The 19,584-nt window shown below is 30.5% G+C and overlaps 1 protein-coding gene across 3 annotated transcripts in view; it reads left to right on the top strand.

The window, feature by feature from the left end:
* The first annotated feature begins 1,062 nt into the window (after positions 1-1,062).
* Ndae1 (Na[+]-driven anion exchanger 1) overlaps positions 1,063-19,584 on the top strand; it is an 86,254-nt gene continuing 67,732 nt past the window's right edge. Inside the window, exons 1-2 of one of the 3 annotated variants that reach the window (XM_088264969.1) lie at positions 1,063-1,243; positions 13,763-13,964. In XM_088264969.1, the coding sequence (XP_088121095.1) occupies positions 13,936-13,964 (29 nt within the window). In that variant the 5' untranslated portion in view covers positions 1,063-1,243; positions 13,763-13,935. The remainder of the gene's footprint in view (positions 1,244-13,762; positions 13,965-19,584) is intronic. The other 2 variants (XM_088264968.1, XM_088264967.1) reach the window with 2 other exon arrangements.

Raw genomic sequence — 19,584 nt, 5'->3', positions numbered from 1 at the left:
TCCCCTGTCCGACGCCATGCCGACGTTTCCGATGCCCTACGGACGCGGTCCATTTACTCTGTCAATAACATATCCTCTCCGAAAAAACCGAATCACTCAAATATGAGAACAGGGATCGAAAACCATCTATCTTAATATTTTGCTAATACTTTATTTCCTACATATAATTCATTTGGTTTGCCTCAATGGCGTAGTGGATAGTATGTTTGGCTACCGTGCTGGAGGTCCCGGTGTCGATTCCTAAGGGTGACAAAATACATATTTGTGACCTTTCACACTAATATTAATTTAATATTACCCTGGACTGGTATCTGCAGCACAGAATTGACCACATTGCCTTCGTATTGTAAACAATCAAGATAACACTGCGTCGATATGTTGCAGTGCCCAATGCACCATTGGTGGCAGATAAGGGTTATAAAAAATAAACAAAAATCATGTGAAAAATATACCATCTCGAGTGACCTTCGAGAAACGTCTGCAAAATTTTATCGTTGGAAGCCTAACAGTACATCATATCATCCCATCCATGGCTTTCTATCTCTCCCCTCAACTCCTTACCTGATCACACTCCTATTATGTACCTTTTTACTTAAATATTCAGTTTCATAAATACTCATTACTGTAATTTTATGATAATTCATTTCTTAACTCATCATAATTTTTTTCCCCTTTTGTAAAAGCATTTTATACCCACTAATTTCAAAAAGCTGTAAAAACCACTACCCTCTATCACTTGTTGTATCAACTGTTATTAACTTTTTTAGACGGATGATATTGTTTCTTAAGTAAACCCGCTAATTTCCTTTATTTCTTTAATTACACCTTTTCCCTACAGTTTTTTTAACATTTTTTTTATATACATACATACATTTATTGAATACACGTGCAACGATGTAAAGATGTTTTCCACATCTAAAGCATACTGGTGTAATTATAGTAAACTGTTGTTGACACCAACCGCATCGCACGCGGCACGCGCTATGATAACAACAAAATGTCAGCTATGAGTCAAGACTACGAGACAGACGCCCCTTTGCAGCAGCGCAAACAGTTGGCGTTAGTACTGGGTCAGCCGGTCACAGAACTGGTCACCGCGCGAGTCCACTCGTCAACATGTAACGTAAATACAATACAGCTCGAGTAAACAAAACAGTGTGAGTCCTGCAATCTGCGTTCAATAAAGACGACGTACTGTTTTATTGTCTTGTATCACGGCTGTCAAAGGTGAAGTTTTCCCGCGGTAATTATCGTTCTTTTTTCAATTTCCCGCCTATTTTTTAGTGTTGGGCCTGACGCAATCGATATTTTATATTTTTATAGTGTCTACTTGCGATTGAATTATAAAATAATACTACTTCCGAGTAAATATTTATCATTTATAAACGCTTATATTTTATCTGACATATGTTCAATGACAAATACGAGGAGATACGTACTATGAATTGTTATCAATCAACACCCACATATTATTTACAATAATTTATGATTAAATTATCCTTTCAGTACGTTGAACGGCAATTAATAATGATTCCAATAAAATATTGTTTTGACAACTAATGGGTTCCGTTTTTTACAAAAAAAAATATAAAACCATATGTATTTTTAATATTTTTAAATAATAATATATTTGTTTCATCCACTAAATAAATTTGATAATATTATAAAAGTAATCTTTAAAAAAAATAATGCCAGCGTTCTAAAATAATAACACGAGGTAATCATTAAATAACAGTGATTTTTACCGTGCATATTAGTAACCTCCGTAGTGTAGTGGTTAGCTCGTTAAGCTACCATGCTCGAGTCCGATTTCTTTCTCTAATATTTATTTAATATTACCCTGGACCTCAGGATTGATCGCCTTGCCTTCATGTAAGTAACGATCAAGATAACACTGCGTCAATACGATGCAGTGGCCTATGCACCATTGGGTGAGGATAATAGTTGGAAGAAGAAGATATTAGTAAAGTTAAAGACCCCGGAGGCGAACAAAAAATTACAATATTTTGTTATAAAAAATTCACTTTTACTTCACTGATGCTCATATATGAATCAGAACAAAAATTTTCCACCAAAACTTATAAAATTATTGTAGACAATTTTTAATTAGTTATTGAGGGATAATAATTAAAGTAAAATGATGGAAATATAATTCTCTACAAATTTTGCATTTGATTCCAATTTTGAAGTACATACCGATTATTATAAACCGATTAACCTTCCCTCTTCAACAATTACAAAATAAAATAATGTATTTAAATGCAATTTCATCGATTTTTATGTTATAATATGAACATATCGCTCACTCCTTCCAACAACGTCATATTTCAATAAACTTTATTTTTCAGGAGATCGTTTTTTAAGTTTAAAAATATAATAAAATGTATTAAAGATAAATATCAAGCCACTTATTGAACTCTACTGTGCAACAGGTCTTTTTAGGTAAAACCTGAATGTTTTTTTCTCCATTTGAAAAATACAATATTTAGAAAATTAAAAAAAAATATTAAACAATACCTTTTCTTCAAAATGCCACAACAACACTTTCTGCCTTGTAGCGGGTAAATATTAAGTTAAAAATATGCCGCTTTTGCTGGGATAAAGTACATTTTCTGGGCATTCCGAAAACATGCACAACTGAAAATTTTTGATACGAGTATATGACGTTGCTGAAAGGAGTGAACGATATATCAATCTGTCTTGTATGGTTGTCGAACAAAATAACAATAACTTGAGCGATCTTTACAATTAAACTATTGTTTATTATTTGTTCACATTTCAATATTCAATCACCAAGTAAACTTATTGTTAACTTGTGTGATAAGTATTCAAATAACATAATGTTGATCAATATTAGATTTGTTCATTTCCTTTACTATATAAAGTATTACATTTATTGATTACTTGAGAATTCTGTAGAGTTTTTAGATATTCACAGTATTTTAGTATGTGTCGAAATTTTTGTTCAAAGTTGTCCTAATATTATGTTATTTATATCAATATTTGTATTAATATCTCAACATAGGTTGAAAAGAATATGCCCAGACTTACTTATTATTCTTCATCTATTTCTAATAGTAAAAATGAATAAATAAAAATTAAATACCGATAAATATGTTAGATATTGTCTATTTTATCATAATTTTATAAAATACAATATACCTGAACGCAGAGATTTCAAACAACAACTTTTTTTTAAATATTTTTTAGTCTGTTATCAATATTGGCCTACATACGATTAGTAATTTATTAAATTATTATTAATAGCACTTCATTGAAGAAAAAACTTAACTGAAGATATTGATATCAAGAATATAGGGTGAACAGTTTTAAAAAAAAACTCGCTTAGTTTAATTAATATTATTCGTCAATTGTCGATACAAATATTGAAATATATTTTTTGCCAAAAATTTTATGTATTTTTATCAATCTTAAACTGGAAATGGGTTGAATAAATTTTTTTTAATAAAAAAAAACATGGAATTGCATAGGAAACTACCCTACTGATATGTATATTTTAAAGTTATACACACATATATATATATTGTATATATATATATATATATATATATATATATATATATATATATATATATATATATATATATATATATATATATATATATATATATATATATATATATATATATATATATATATATATAAATATATATATATATATATATATATATATATATATATATATATATATATATATATATATATAGGGTCCGCCATCTAAAGTTTTTTTTTTCAACTAGTGCTTATTTCGTAAATGGTAACACTTAGCTCATGTCTGATTTGACAGATAATTAGTTTTATCCTTCCGCTGAGCGAATATGGTTGTGTATACGCTTGAACAACGCTGGGAAATATTGCGACATTACTTTGAAAATCATGGTAATGTTGCAGAATGTGTGCGAAAATTGCGTACGGTTTTTGGAAGAAGAGAAGCACCGTCAGCTCCGTATGTTCGTTATCTTGTGAAAAAAGTGAAAGAAACTGGCATCCTCATCGATAAACCAAAGCGTGAAAAGCCTAAAACAGTGCGTACACCCGAGAATATCGATGTTGTGGCAGAAAGTGTGCGTGAAGCGCCATCAACATCAATTCACCGTCGTTCTCAACAATTGAACATTTCGGAGACATCATTGAGACGAATTTTGCATAAAGACCTTGGTATGACGCCATACAAAGTCCAATTGGTTCAGGAGTTGAAGCCAACTGACCATCCAATGCGTTTTCGCTTCGCTGAGTGGGCCTGCGATCGACTTACAGAAGATGCCGATTTTGCCAAAAAAATCATCTTTTCGGATGAAGCTCATTTTGATCTTGGCGGGTATGTAAACAAGCAAAATTGTCGTATTTGGGGCACAGAAAACCCGCACGCATACATTGAAAAGCCGGTACACCCAAAACGAGTCACTGTTTGGTGCGGATTTTGGTCCAGAGGCATAATTGGGCCATTTTTCTTTGAAAATGAGCAAGGAGTGGCCGTTACAGTCAATGGCGATCGTTATCGGGCCATGTTGAACGAATTTTTGTTCACAAAAATTGAAGAGGAGGATATTGGCAACATTTGGTTTCAACAGGACGGCGCTACGTGCCACACAGCCGAAGCTACACTCGATAGCACTTATAGCATTTTCAAAAAAAAAAAGTCATTTGGCGGACCCTATATATATATATATATATATATATATATATATATATATATATATATATATATATATATATATATAAATTTGATAATAAAAAGCACCTACAGTAAAATATATTAGGTTCTTAAAAAATGTAGTGAAATTTTTATTTTTACTTCACGATTCACGACTTTTATACATACATATATATGTATATATATATCACTATAGATGCAGGTGTTAAATGGTATGGGAACAAAGTTTAGGCATTAACAGGGCTTACGACTCGTCACTGCATTGGCTGGTTTATGTGTAACATGCACTTTACTAATATTGTAAAAAAATTATGAAACATCGAAAAGTTGCATTATAATTAACATTCACTGTATCACTCTTACGATCTTAATACTTTTCGTCTTCTTAGCATATATTTTAAGCCGTCCATACAATTATCAATTTCGCGTATGTTTTTTTTCTCATGTTTTATTTTATATCTATTAACAATAATTTTATTTGGTTATCTTTATTGCGAAGTTTTGTCCTGAAATATTTTGGCAGAACTGCATTTTATTTAATAAAACAATAATATGTAGTTTTATCCACGCTTATTTTATTTTATTTGACCAGTAACGTTTCGTTAAGAGTTTCGTCATTACCGACGTCATCAGACTAGTCTGTACATACTTGGATCATCAAACAACGACCATTATCATCATAAAGAAGAATCTAAGTGAAAAATCTATGTCCTTTTTTAACGCACAAAATTTGCTCCAATTCGATTCTTATTTTTTAATATTAAACATTTGAAAATTCGCGTCAGTAAAATTTCCGCACTGTATTCACATTTATTGTATGTACATTCATATTAAATTAAAGTTATCGTAAATGAAAGTTATCGAAATATCTCAACAGTTTTGTTGATAAACAATGTTGTCGTCATCAAGTCATGTGATACTTGACTATAATCATACAGATATATCATTGGACAAAACGCAAATTGACGTAAGGCGTAATCACTATGACCCTAATTTTGAGCAGCCGCAAAAACACATATTTCTTTGAAAACTATTCTGTTTTGAAAAAACACGCTTCTTGACTCACAAGATTTGTCTAATTTTTGTGATAAAGGATTAATGAATAAGTATTTATGTTAGGTGGCAGATATTCATTCCTACTAACTTCCTTAGTCTCTCGTAATATATTTTATAACACTTTATAACACTTTACTGTGTATTTCTTAAGTATAATAACAGCTAACCGAAAACCACCGGCAGAATTCATATTACAAGAGACCCGTTCATATCAAGATTCTTACAAGTACGAAAGAAAACATAATACATACATCGTTAATTTTTCTGTATACTTTTATCCTATGAAAATGGTGAAAATTTCAAACAACATCCTTGCTTGCCAAGGCTAATTTAATTCGGTTTTAAGATTCTATCGACTTTTCCCTAGATGTTGTTACGTGATTCGATTTCTAGGTTCGATCGACTTGTCCACAAGAATTTGTTACGTAATTCGGTTTTTACATTGGATTAACTTCTTATTCACAAGAATTAGTTTTGTAATTCGATTTTAAGATTCGACGAACTTTTTTCATTTGTTCAACTTCTTCAAAAGAAGTTGATACTTAATTCGGTTTTTAGATTCTATCTATTTCTTCCCAAGAAGTCGTTACGTAATTCGTTTTTTAAGGTTCAATCGACTTCTTCACAAGGAAGTCGTTACGTACTTCAGCTGTTAGATTCGATCGACTTCTCCACAAAAAATCATTACCTGGCTCGGGCTTTAGATTCAAACTTCTTTTTCGCAAGAATTCGTTACTTAATTTGGTTTTAAGATTGTATTGACTTTTTCCTTAGAAGTGGTGAAGTAATTCGATTTTTAAATTCGATCGATTTTTCCCAAGAAGTTGTTACATAATTTGATTTTTAAGGTTCAATCGACTTTTTCACTAGTCGTTACTAATTCGTTTTTAAGATTCGATTGAATTCTTCACAGTCGTTAAGTAATTCAGTTTCTAGTTTCGATCGAATTTTTCTCAAGAAGTCGTTACTTTATTCGATTTATCCGATTTTTAGATTCAAACGACCCTTTTCAAGAACACGTTACGTCATTCTAGTTTTAGATTCGATCGAGATCTTCACAATAAAGCTTCAAGTGATTTGACTTTTTAATTCGATCAAATATTTCACAAGACGTCGTTACTAAATTAGAATTTTGGTTTTGATCATTCAACGCTAATCACAACAAAAAGAGTACAAATTTGGTTGCGTATTGCGTATATTTGTATATTTAGCTGTTATTTTTAATATCAAAATATAAACTGAGAAAAAGTAACGAATTTCATCCGGATCAGGTACCCGAAAAATAACAGTTAACTTTTATAATATATATAGGTATAATATGTTATTTTGCAAACTGAGCGGTTATCAAATTTATATTGCCTACCTTATCATTGTTGATACAATCATAAAATAAGTCACATACATTGTTAAAACGAAGTGTACTAACTGATCAAAGTACGTTTAACGCATTGTAATATCACAAAGTAATCAAATAACAAAACAGGGTAATCGCACTTTGCTAAGCGTCGTGGTAACTCGATCTGTTTATACAGCGCTCTTGTTCCTTCCACCCTTAATTTGGACTTACACTTACACAAATTATAATAACTAACTAACTAACTTACTAACCATCACGCCGGTTCCCCGCAGGGGTAGGCAAAGAGAATAGAACGCCACACCACTCTGTCTTTGCAAACATTCTTCGCCTCTTCCACGTTTATGCATCTCCTCATACTTACCCGCCGATTGTTACGACTCCTAACCTGACCACTTACAAGTATTTGGCATACCTGATCGTGCCATGTTTTCAAATTATTATAACATTATGAAATCTTCTTCTTCTAACTCTTATCCGCACCCAATGGTGCATAGGGCACTGCATCGTATTGACAATGTGTTATCTTGATCGTTACTTACTTGTTCACTCCTGGTCTTCATGGACCAGCCTAGGGTTATATTAAATAATCTTTCGATTGTGAAATCACTCATATTTATTTTCACCCCTCCTGCGAATCTAACCCAAAACCTCCAGTACGATAGCTGAACACATTAACCATTACAACACAACAAATTATGTTTATAAACGAATAACAGTTTGAAGCCTTAGAATTTGTTTTGAACAATAAATATCTACTTTATTTTGGTAATCAAATTCTACTACTACTACTAACTTCACGCCGTTTATCTCCAGGATTAGGCAAAGAGGTAGGAACGCCACACTCTTTTGTCCTAACATACTCTCCTAGCATCCATACATCTAGTCATACATGCCCTCCGATTACTTAGACTCTTCACACGCACAAATTGTCTCATTATTATTTGTAAAAATATACACTAATAATACCCCTCTTATCCGTCCTTTGAAACTGGAAGTATGGTTGGAATGCAAATAATGATAGGATTATCAGAAAATACAGAAAAAATACGGATTAACAGGAAATAAATCATTTTTGAACTCAAAAATGACTGTGTATTGTTTAGTACATTAAACTCATTGCAATAAACCGCTCAAAAGCTTTTAAAAACAATATTAATTAAACAATTAAATAAAATTATTTATTTTATGAATGTTTTTCGCAGATACTTTGTGGCACATTTTATACACTTTATAAAATTAAACAACTTTGTTTTAACCACTTTTTTATTATAAGTACACTTTTTAGCCTACCGGTTTCGACAAGAACCTTGTCATCAGGGTTTATTAAATTCTAAAACATTAAAATACTCAATTACATTCCCTTGCCACACACTCCGTAAAAAATCCTAAATAAAGTTAATTTATTTAAAAAGAGCAATACACAAAAAAATAAAATACATTATAAAAATTTCAAACTTCCGTCTTCTTTCTTATAAAAAGGACAATAAATATTTCGTATCAGATGATACACGTATAATATGTTTTGTATTTATAAAATAAGTCTTGAAATATTGAATAATAAAACAATAATACGAACTCTTATAGATAATAAATAAGATTTAATTTTTGTCCGCCTCCGTAGTGTAATGGTCAGCACGCTCGGCTACCGTTCTGGAGGTCCCGGGTTCGATTCCCAAGGGGGGTAAAATAAATATAAGTGATTTTTTCACTGTCATATTTATTCAATATTACCCTGGACTGGTACCTGAAGCGGAGGGCTGATCACCTTTCCTTCATGTGTAAACGATCAAGATAACACTGCGTTTATATGACGCAGTGCCCTATGCACCATTGGGGTGCGGATAAGGGTTTTATTATTATTATTATTTTATGTTCTATTTTCTTTTAGGGAAAATGATACTTAGACTCGCGTTCCATAATGATGGTAAAAAATATTTCTTATTTTCAACACAGCTGAAGATATATCTGTAACGAATTTTGGTTTGAATGTCCCGAGGGAGTATTTACGGGGACAAAAGTTTTGCTGAATCTCATCGTCACAAGAATTACGGGTTCAGCCGGCTTCTATTATTCTAATTTATTGTTGTTGTTTCACCATATATATTTTCAACAAGGATATGATAAAATAAGGACCCATGAAATAAAACATAAAAAACACAATTTTATGAGAAAATTAATCTTACTCACTTCTTTTCAAATAAAAACATATTAAATTAGCTAGAAGAAACGAAAATCCACTGAATGATCTATAAACCTTGTACATAAAGCATACTTAGCAAGGTAAATAATAAATGCAATTCCCATCTAAAAAAAATAATGTTACTTCACTCGAAAATTGAATGAAACGGAGTCCAACAATTTAGCTATAACAAACCTGAAATTTTTAATTTGTCAAAAATAGTATTTAAATGGTATAAAAATGGATCACCAATTTTACCCATGATTGACTTAATAACTCCTAATTTGAAATTATCCAGACTTGTGAACAAATATTTGGACACACTCCAATCAGTTACACAGTCAAAACCGATTCCTGTCCTGACCACTTTCAAGTACTTATTTGACATTCCTGATTGTGACAAGTTTTCCTAAGTCTTCCTCTACTTCTTTTTTAACTACATTCGCCTCAAAATTAGTTTAAGCGTTCTTTCCTAACTCATTCATTCCACACGTCCAAATCATCTTAACATTTTTTTTAACGATAACACTTTTGTCTGATGATACTCATACCTTTCATACTTTCCTTGTTTCACCATTCGAATATCTATTTATATCACTTGTCGGACATTCGTCTGAAAGATTGAATTTCGACTGCATTCAGTCTACTTTCATCCTTCTTTTGAAACAAACATACACACACACACACACACACACACACACACACACACACACACACACACACACACACACACATACGTATATATATATATATATATATATATATACATATATATATATATATATATATATATATATATATATATATATATATATATATATATATATATATATATATATATTTATTTATTTATTTATAAATATATAAATATATATGTATATATATACATATATATTTATATATATATATATATATATATATATATATATATATATATATATATACATATCTTATATATATATATATATATATATAATAATACCGAATCGTGTTTAATTTCACCATAATTAATATTAAGTCTACGTGATATCAGATATTTTGATAAGCGAAACTATTGCAACAGATGTAAATTGATCATAATTCATCATATATTTTATAAAAATCTGATAATTCCTAACTTTTTACTATTTTATCTTTTTATGAGTAATGACATGACATGTGTTATATTTATCTAACACATGTAAAATACCGAGATGTAATGGAATTCGCCATTATAATAACATAAATTAAATGAATAATAAAATGAAAGCCTGGTTACAGGGCTTATGGCCTGACAAAGGCTGTTTTAAGTGATCACTTTATTCATGTGTAATATTGATAGACATTCTACCCACAATTGACAACCACACCACTCAATTTTTTAGAACTATATATGTTCATGTAAATATTTATTTAAAAATACCTTAGTAATATTATTATCTTGTCTTTTTACGTGTGAGTTTGCGGCATGTATCTGTGGTTGATTTGAGATGAAGTGAGATTAAAAATTTTATTTATATAAAATTTCCATGACGTCAGATTTATAATAAAATGCAAACAAATACACACCCTTTCATTACTTACTGCCGAGTCAGACAATTATATAACTCAGTTTCAGCCATTCATACTTAGTTATTATTAACGTGAAACAGTATATTTATATTATTCTCAATATTATTAATATTTAAAGCATTTACTTTGTGGTTAGTCATTTTTACTTATTTATTTTTTTACAAAAATGTTAATAAAATTAGTATATAACCACTCACCGAGATTTTTACGTCTACCGGTTTCGAGACGTACCCGTCTCTTCGTCAGGACAATCACTAACACAGCATGCAAACAATACTACCCTTCACCACCATAGCACCATTTACACACTCAAAAGTTTTGAGTGTGTAAATGGTGCTATGGTGGTGAAGGGTAGTATTGTTTGCATGCTGTGTTAGTGATTATCCTGACGAAGAGACGGGTACGTCTCGAAACCGGTAGACGTAAAAATCTCGGTGAGTGGTTATATACTAATTTTATTAACATTTTTGTAAAAAAATAAATAAGCAGTATATTTATTATTATTTATTACTCCATAGAAAATGCTGATTGGACACAATATACCACTAATCACCACGTATTGTTGAAGTGCCATATTGTATTGAACAACATTGCTTGTAAATGTGGCGACTTGAATTACTTTTCTGACATATTTTTATTGTTTGGCCTCGCTAAAATGTGTTAATGATTAATTTAAAGGAAATTAAAATCGAAATAAACACACAATGTATTAATTTAATCATGTTTCGACATATATTTCATTAAAATAATGCAGTTATCTTAAGACTATTAGTTAGGTTAAGGTATAAACCTAAAACCAATAAAAAAACTAATTTCCCTTCTTTTAAAGTTTTTAAAAAAAAAATTCTCTGTCAATTATTATTTTACAACAAAATTAACTTGCGAACATAACATTACGCCATTTTCAAGAGTAGACTGAGAGAATAGAATCAATCCCATAACCTCCCTTTGTACTCCCGCGAGAATAGCGGCCTGCTGGGAATCGAACCAATGTGCGTTTTTTTACAAGTTAAACTAAAGTCTGCCTCTATAGAGTAGTGGTCAGGGTGTTCGGCTACCCTGTTTTAGGTCTGGGGTCCAATTTCCAGAGTTGTATGAGATGCAAGATAAATATAAGCCAGTTTTAACTCTACAATTTATTTAATACTACTCTGGACTGGTACCGGAAGTGCAGGGCTGATCACCATTCCTTCGTGTAATTTACGATTAAGACAACACTGCTTATAAACGATGTAGTACCATATGCACCATTACGTGCGGTTAAGGGTTAAGATTTAAGAAGAAAATTTAGAAAAAATCACCAACGTTGATATTGTCCCCAATTACGATATTATAACGTGCGTATAGCAGGGGACGAAATTTTCCCTAGCAGCGGAAGAAAATTACAACGGTAGGTACGAGTATATCTGTTTGATATTTTTTTTAAAGGTTTTATTTTATGGTTCATCAGCAGTTAGGTGTAAGTGAGGGTATATGCATATAATGAGATTTAAATACCGATTAATTGTTCTGAAAACGTTTTCCTTAACTCATTTTTTTTATTTAAAAAAATTAATTACTCTCCTATTTGATGATTTTATAACAAAAATTTGTGTAAATTTAAAGAATTTCCTAATGAAATAAAAAAATAGCACATATGTGTGTATCACGATTTTTTTAAAAGTATTATAGTAAATCACGAATGAATAAATGAGACTAAGAATAAAATTCATATTCATATTTATACAGTTATTTGGAAAATTATTAATATGCAGTGTGAATTTAAATATTTTCTCATATCGACCATCATTACCAACACGTTCACATTATCCTCTGATCTGGTATCGCTTAGAATTTAATCGTCCCTTAAACTACAAGTATGGTATACGTCACTCTACCGCTTATCATCTTATATCGTAAAGACGATTTAAAGAGGTTGTAAGCGAAATAACTTACAGTCCATTTTTTTTAAACAAAAAATATGAGGGTTAAAAATGCTATTATATAAAATAATCATCTTCTAGCTCTTATCCGCAACCAGAGGTCAACCAAAATCTAAATTTTTAATAACTTTTTAAGTGTTCCTAAATATTTGTTCACAAATCAGGATTTTCTCTGCTTTAGTTATTTTGGACATTTTTTTGACATCTCAATATCGACGAAGAAGAATAAGGAAGTCTGTGTTTTTCAGGGCTTATGACCTGTCATTTGCTAGTTAAGTCATCACTTTACACACGTAAATTTCACCATTCTACCAATGATTGACAAACAAAACACAACTAAAAAAAACAGCAGTGTGGTTGTCAATCATGGTAGAATGCTGAATGTTACACGTTAAGTGTTCATTTGACCAGCTAATGACAGGTAATAAGCCCTGTTAATACCTAGAATTGTTGTTGATGTTGAGATGTCATGTTTTAAGTTTTTTCATAATAAACACTAATATTTCAACTTATATTCTCATAATTTTTTGAGTTGAAGAACAGTCAAAACCCAAGATCAATTAGTTGAAATAATTAAGATTTTGATAATACGAACTTTTATTTGTTTTTATATTAGATGCACAGTATCAGCCATAAACAATTGTTAATATTACGTGAGTTGATCTTACATTCAACAGATGGCACTGCCATTGGAGTAAAAACTGTTTTAAAACACATTTTTTCCCTATGATAGAAATATGTAAATCGTCATCTGGATGAATCGTTTAGAGAAACAAATATTAAATTTTTCTTCATTAAGACTTGGATTATAGCGACTTTTTTCCAATTATTTAACGTTATAGTAATATTTCTATGTGTACATTATGTATGTGTATATATTTTATTTAACGTTAAAGTAATATTTATATTACATATGTATCATAATAACATGATCTCATTGTAATGGCACACAGTTTTGTTAATACTCTGCAATAAAATCAATTAGTAAGCATTTTTTATTAGCTTTAAAAATCGGTATCTAGGTTGATCGCGCTCCACACGCCACGATTACCCATTTCCTAATAAATGACGAGTTGATTATTGTTCCCTTCATATGCGAAGTTCCAAGACCATTCAGTGTATTTGTGTCATCCAAGTAAAGTGGTACAATACCATTTGTGTCTAATTCTCAAAGTGTACTACAAACAATCGCCGGATGGACAGGTACCGGGAGGATTACTATCCGTAAGTTTTTCCTTTTTATTTTCATATTATTCACCCATCTATATCATTTAACATAATTTGAAATAAAACATAGATTTATAAATATTTTATCCGTTTTTAAACACTTACAGACAGGACTTTTTTTTAAATAAAAAAGTTCCTGGAACTCGCTTCATATCAAGCTTTTTACTAAAACGAATTATATTAAAATATCATTTAAATACAATTTAAAGCAACTTTTCCTATCATTTTGACGAATTATATAAATATAGATTGTAATTACGTAAGCGCAAACACTGTTTCGTCAAATTGATTTTAAAAACTGTTTCTTTTTTTATGCATTTGCACATATTTGTATGTCCTTAAAAAAATGTGCCGGAACGCCGTTCCACCGCGTTACATGGAGAAAAGCCCTGCTTATAACTTGAATCGTATTTTGTTACATTAAAAAATATGTATTTACTTGGTAAATACCACTTTTTCTTATAATATTGTGACACGTGTCGATTCGATTATTCTGCATCATTTTCAAACACCGTATGTGAAGCTTATTCTAAATTTTAGATTATTAGATTTTTACACATTTTTTTTCGGGTACTAGTTCAGGGAAATATAACATTAATATTTATCGTGAAAAAAACACGTATTTATTTTTACCCTCTTGGGAATCGAACCCGGGACCTCTAGTATTGTAGCTAAAAACACTGCACCATGTTAGCCTAATCAGGTCGAAAATAAGTCAAATTCTAGAAAAGGAAAGCAGACATTAATAATTTAAATTCACAGCGCTTGTGAGACTCCTAATATACATATTTTGTAAATCAATTAGGGAATTGGTGCAGGAAGAAAATGATAATTTATAAATCGAGGCGTGCTAAGGGTTAAAAAGACATTTTAGGTACTTAAATTTATCCCCTTCTTATATCAACTTTTCATTACTCGGGAAAAACTTATTGAAACTCATTAGAAAGTTACTAATTTAATATGGGAGTAGGTGAACTTATCCATTAGCCTATAGGTAATTAAATACTTTCGGTAATTACTCCTTACGGTATTCTCAATGCCATAAAGTTGTCATAACTTACACATGCATAGATTATTATATTACACATCCATAAAGGTCTAAGGCGTCGTCCTAAACAATGCGATTACGCGACCATCGCAAGTTCTCGCGAATGTTACTCGTACGAATCCGCGATTAAACATACAGATCTCGACTAAGTGTCCTAATTGGCATTCGTGCGACCAACGCGTAATGATCGCGTAGACGCGTTGTATTAGGACGACGCCTAAGGGATGTTAAAATTATACAATATAATGAGGTCGTAAGATTTTAACACTCTGTATACGTATGTTAGTAACAGTACTTTCCTCAAGTAAACTCTAGCGAAAACACCTGTAACAAACATACGTGATAAATGTATTGTAAACCTGATATACCATCACACTGAAATATTAAGATTTATATTATTATGAGAAATAAAAAGACTTTTTTTTATTCACTCATATTTTTATTAACAACCAACTAGTTTCGACAACAACCTGTTGCCCTCTTCAAGTTTAATTTATGACTGAAACCCTGAATACACCCTTAAGAGAGCAACAGGTTGTTGCCGACACTAGTAGGTTATTAATAAAAATGTGAGTGGATAAAAAACAAAGTCTTTTTTTTCTCATAATAATATATCAATATGATCCACAAAGTAATGCTTTCAATATTCAAAACATATTAAGATTTAATTTTAAAGCCTAGTATACTCCCTATTTACTGGTTTGGGTGGTGAAAAAAAACCTGTTTAATCGATTTCTCGGTTAATCCGAAAATATGAAGAAAAAATATAAATAAAAAGGAGAAATTTTAAACTGGGCCATATACGCTTATGTATAACTATTAGCTTAGTACGACGCACGCGATGACAGCGTGACACGACTAGAGGCAACTAACCTAAAAATGGATATTTTGCGCTTGAAAACATAATTTTTGAAACGTATAATACTACAAAATATTGTTTGAATTAAAGGTAGGTAAGATCCGATCATTTAGAAGATCCGCATCAGTGAATCCGTACTCTAATACCGAAACAATGGTCCTTTCGTCCATAAGGGCGGAGAATTTTCATCCCAAATATTACGACGACTAAAAAGATATTTTAAGTCATAAACATGACATATAAGTGAGATACTGTTATTCTATCACTGTAAGCAACAAATATGTTCTGCCCTCAACACATGTTTCGACATTATAAGCACTATTGTGAAATATTTATATTTTCATAAAAAAAAGTCAATGACTCGAGTGTCCCGGATAATCCGATTCCCGGGTAATCTGACCCCGGAAAATCGGGAGAGTACTGTATCCGAAATATTTTTAAAAATATTTAAAAATATATATATTTTTGATACCTATTTTAAGAATTCATTATCAATGGTAAGTTTTCATCAATAAAATACCTGTATTATAGTACTTTATATCGTATTGCGTAAGTAATGATATATTATCCCCAATCTAATCCAATTAAAGTCTGAATAATAAAATACAATCTTCAGATGAGATATCGATAAAAAATATCGCATTTTCTTGATTCTTTTTAATTACCGACATATTTTAACTGGTTTTAATGTATATAATTTTAAAACATAAGTTTTTTTTAAGTTTTACATTTTGAGTTATAAGTGTCTTTTAATGTATTTTTTTTTATATACTTGTACAAATATTCTCGGTGTAAAATATTTAAAATCAGATATTTCTCCTGAGTGAACATAATTCAAGTTATTTTATAATGTTAATTAATTAACTTAACTATGTGTTTATATATAGACCCCATCTTTAGGCGGGGACAATTTCAACCGCTGAATTACTAATATTCGCAAGTCCTAGTTCATTCCACAAACGATGGTAGAAGGTACCTGTCTTATATAAATAAATTTTATATTTAATCTTTTGACAATAAAAGCTTTTAGTTGGGTGAAAATGATTTTCTCCCCGATTTCGAATTTATAATAGGAGAAACCATTCAAAGAGGGATAACGATGGGTTTATATATAATATTGAAGGTAGAACAGAATTTATACTCAGTCGAATACTGATTTTCGTTAAAATATAATGATTCATCATTTCCTAAAATAATACTTCAATAGGGTTGTTCTATTTTCATCGGGATACTAGTACATTGATAAAATTCATTGAAATATGATTTGTTTTAAATTTATTAGTTTTAACTATCTAACTAACTATCCCGTCGCTCCTTCGCAGAGGTAGGGAAAGAGAATAAAATGCCATACCAATCTGTCTTTGCAAACAATCAACGTCTCTTCTACATGCATGCATCTCAACATTTATACTCGCCGATTATTCCGGCTCCTGGCCTGTATTTGATATACTTGATCATGAGAAGTTTTTTCAGTCTTCTTCTGCTTCTATCACCAACTACATTTGTTTAAAAAATTTGTCTTCCTATTCTTTCTTCACTCATTCGATTCACAAGCCCCTAAACACAAATTTGTTAATTTTATCAATATTGCTTACCTCATTTTTTTATTATTTATAATTACTACGGTAATTTATTATTCAAAATTGGATACGTCGTTGGTTATATTAATAAATAAATATATATATTTAATGTTAACATACTTCTACAGTCTTATCGATCCTTCAAAATATTTAACATATCGTTGTCGTACAGGAGAAAATGACCTACTAACAAAACGTAAAATGTTCAGGAGGGCCATTTAAGTCACTTTTGCTTGGCAAGAAAATAAACATCAATGCAGTTAGTCATTTTTAACAAATGAATATATTGTACTTCCAGGTTTAAAATCGCTTTGAGAATTTAACAGGGCAATATTGAGCTAGTAAGATATCAAATAGTCAATATTCATTTTTTACAAAAAACACGTTTTTGTAAAAAATGCACTTGGTCATTTTTACCTGTACGACTACGATATTCTTTATGTTACAAATTACATTTTGCTATCAATTGAATATTTATTTTTATTTTTTTGTTTATATAGATAACACCACAAAGTTAATATGTTTGCTTGTCTTCAGGATTAATTATAATTTTTAGTCTCAAATTTACAAATCTCTAATCGATTTTTAACCCTTTTAAATCAATTTATCCTGATACTATAAACCACGCAAATACCCGCGTTATTAAATGGAATTCTTAATCGTTTATGACGTAAGCTATTAAATGATTATTGGAGTATACAATCGTTGAATAAATATATTTTTTTTAAACCATTATCTAATTTTGAAAGACTATTCAAGAGTTAGTTTTTCTTCATTAATTCGGCAGTCATTTTGTGATAATATGTATAATTTTTAATTTGAATTTCACTTAGTAAATACCACTATTCCTTAAATTCTATTTGACTCGTGAATTATGTCAATGTTATATACATAAATAGTATTTTTTAGAGTTTACTATTCAATAGACAATAATCACACATTTGTATAACAACAATATACCATAATATTGATATGGAAAGTCATAATCTGCAATATTTTGAAACAATAGAAATTCATAAAAATATTATAATAAAAGCAAAACAATATGACAATAACTCAAGCCTCCCCCGTATTGTTCATATTCCCATTAATAAAAAATAAACAGCTCCTACCGCCAGTTCATACTTCAACTCCCCTAGGTCACAAATCTGAAATTTACACTTAGCTTCACATGCGGTAACAATAGATTTTAAGAAAAAATAGTGTTTACTAAGTGAACTTTAGATTTAAAATGTTAGTTTTCCAATTTATAGATCCGAAATTTTTCGATTTTTTTCATGGGGTATGTTCTCATTCTCTTTTTATCATCATTCAATTATTTTTCTTTATTTTCTCATAACTGGAAATAAATTAAAAAGAGTTTGTCGGTCACATTCAGAGCCCAAAGAACAGACACATTGGTCCGTTAGGATGTCACCACACCACAAGATACAAGCCTTCTTTCTTTTTATAAATTTAAGCGTCAACGTTTGTACTCGGTTGTACATTGACATTTTTAAAATAACAATATCGGGCTATGCTTATAATAATATTCGGGTAAAGTTAATTCCACTTATTTGTAACCCTATATTACGGGACATTCGTATAATTCACGACGGATATCTAATATATGGGGAACACCGAGGCAACACATGAAGGCATTATTATTTTATATCTGTTTGCTGCTGAGAATAAATCCTCAGCAATCCTTGAGGATTATTCATGATCCGGTTAATCTCAGAGTACCTACTTCCTTGGTGGAGTTTTTATATCCCATGTTTACACCAAAATATGTCAAGATTTCTCATGACGCCTTTGTTATATTTAGTATGCATGTATTAAGTATGAATGAAGTGACAAATAGCATCTTCTTAGTTTTCAACCGATATTTTATGTTTATATTTTTTTAAGGTATCAAAAAACACGGTGAAATTATTTATAATTGTTTAGAAAACATTTTTGGTAATATGTGATTTTTTCATATCGTCGTAAATTTTACGATAGTCCTGTATTAAGGTACAAGTCCGGTGGTCGAGAGTTAAAAATATTCAACTAAACACTTTTTGGATAAAGAAATTCAATTTAGATATTGCGTTGCAAGTAGATACAAGCATTGTCTGCTTTTTCCCTATTGGCGCCAATGTCGACTAA

Source organism: Brachycentrus maculatus, unplaced genomic scaffold (assembly GCF_059751285.1).
Source record: "Brachycentrus maculatus isolate JH-2025_06_01 unplaced genomic scaffold, ASM5975128v1 h1tg000240l, whole genome shotgun sequence".
In the NCBI taxonomy this organism is placed as follows: domain Eukaryota; kingdom Metazoa; phylum Arthropoda; class Insecta; order Trichoptera; family Brachycentridae; genus Brachycentrus; species Brachycentrus maculatus.
This window is presented reverse-complemented; position numbering and strand designations above follow the sequence as displayed.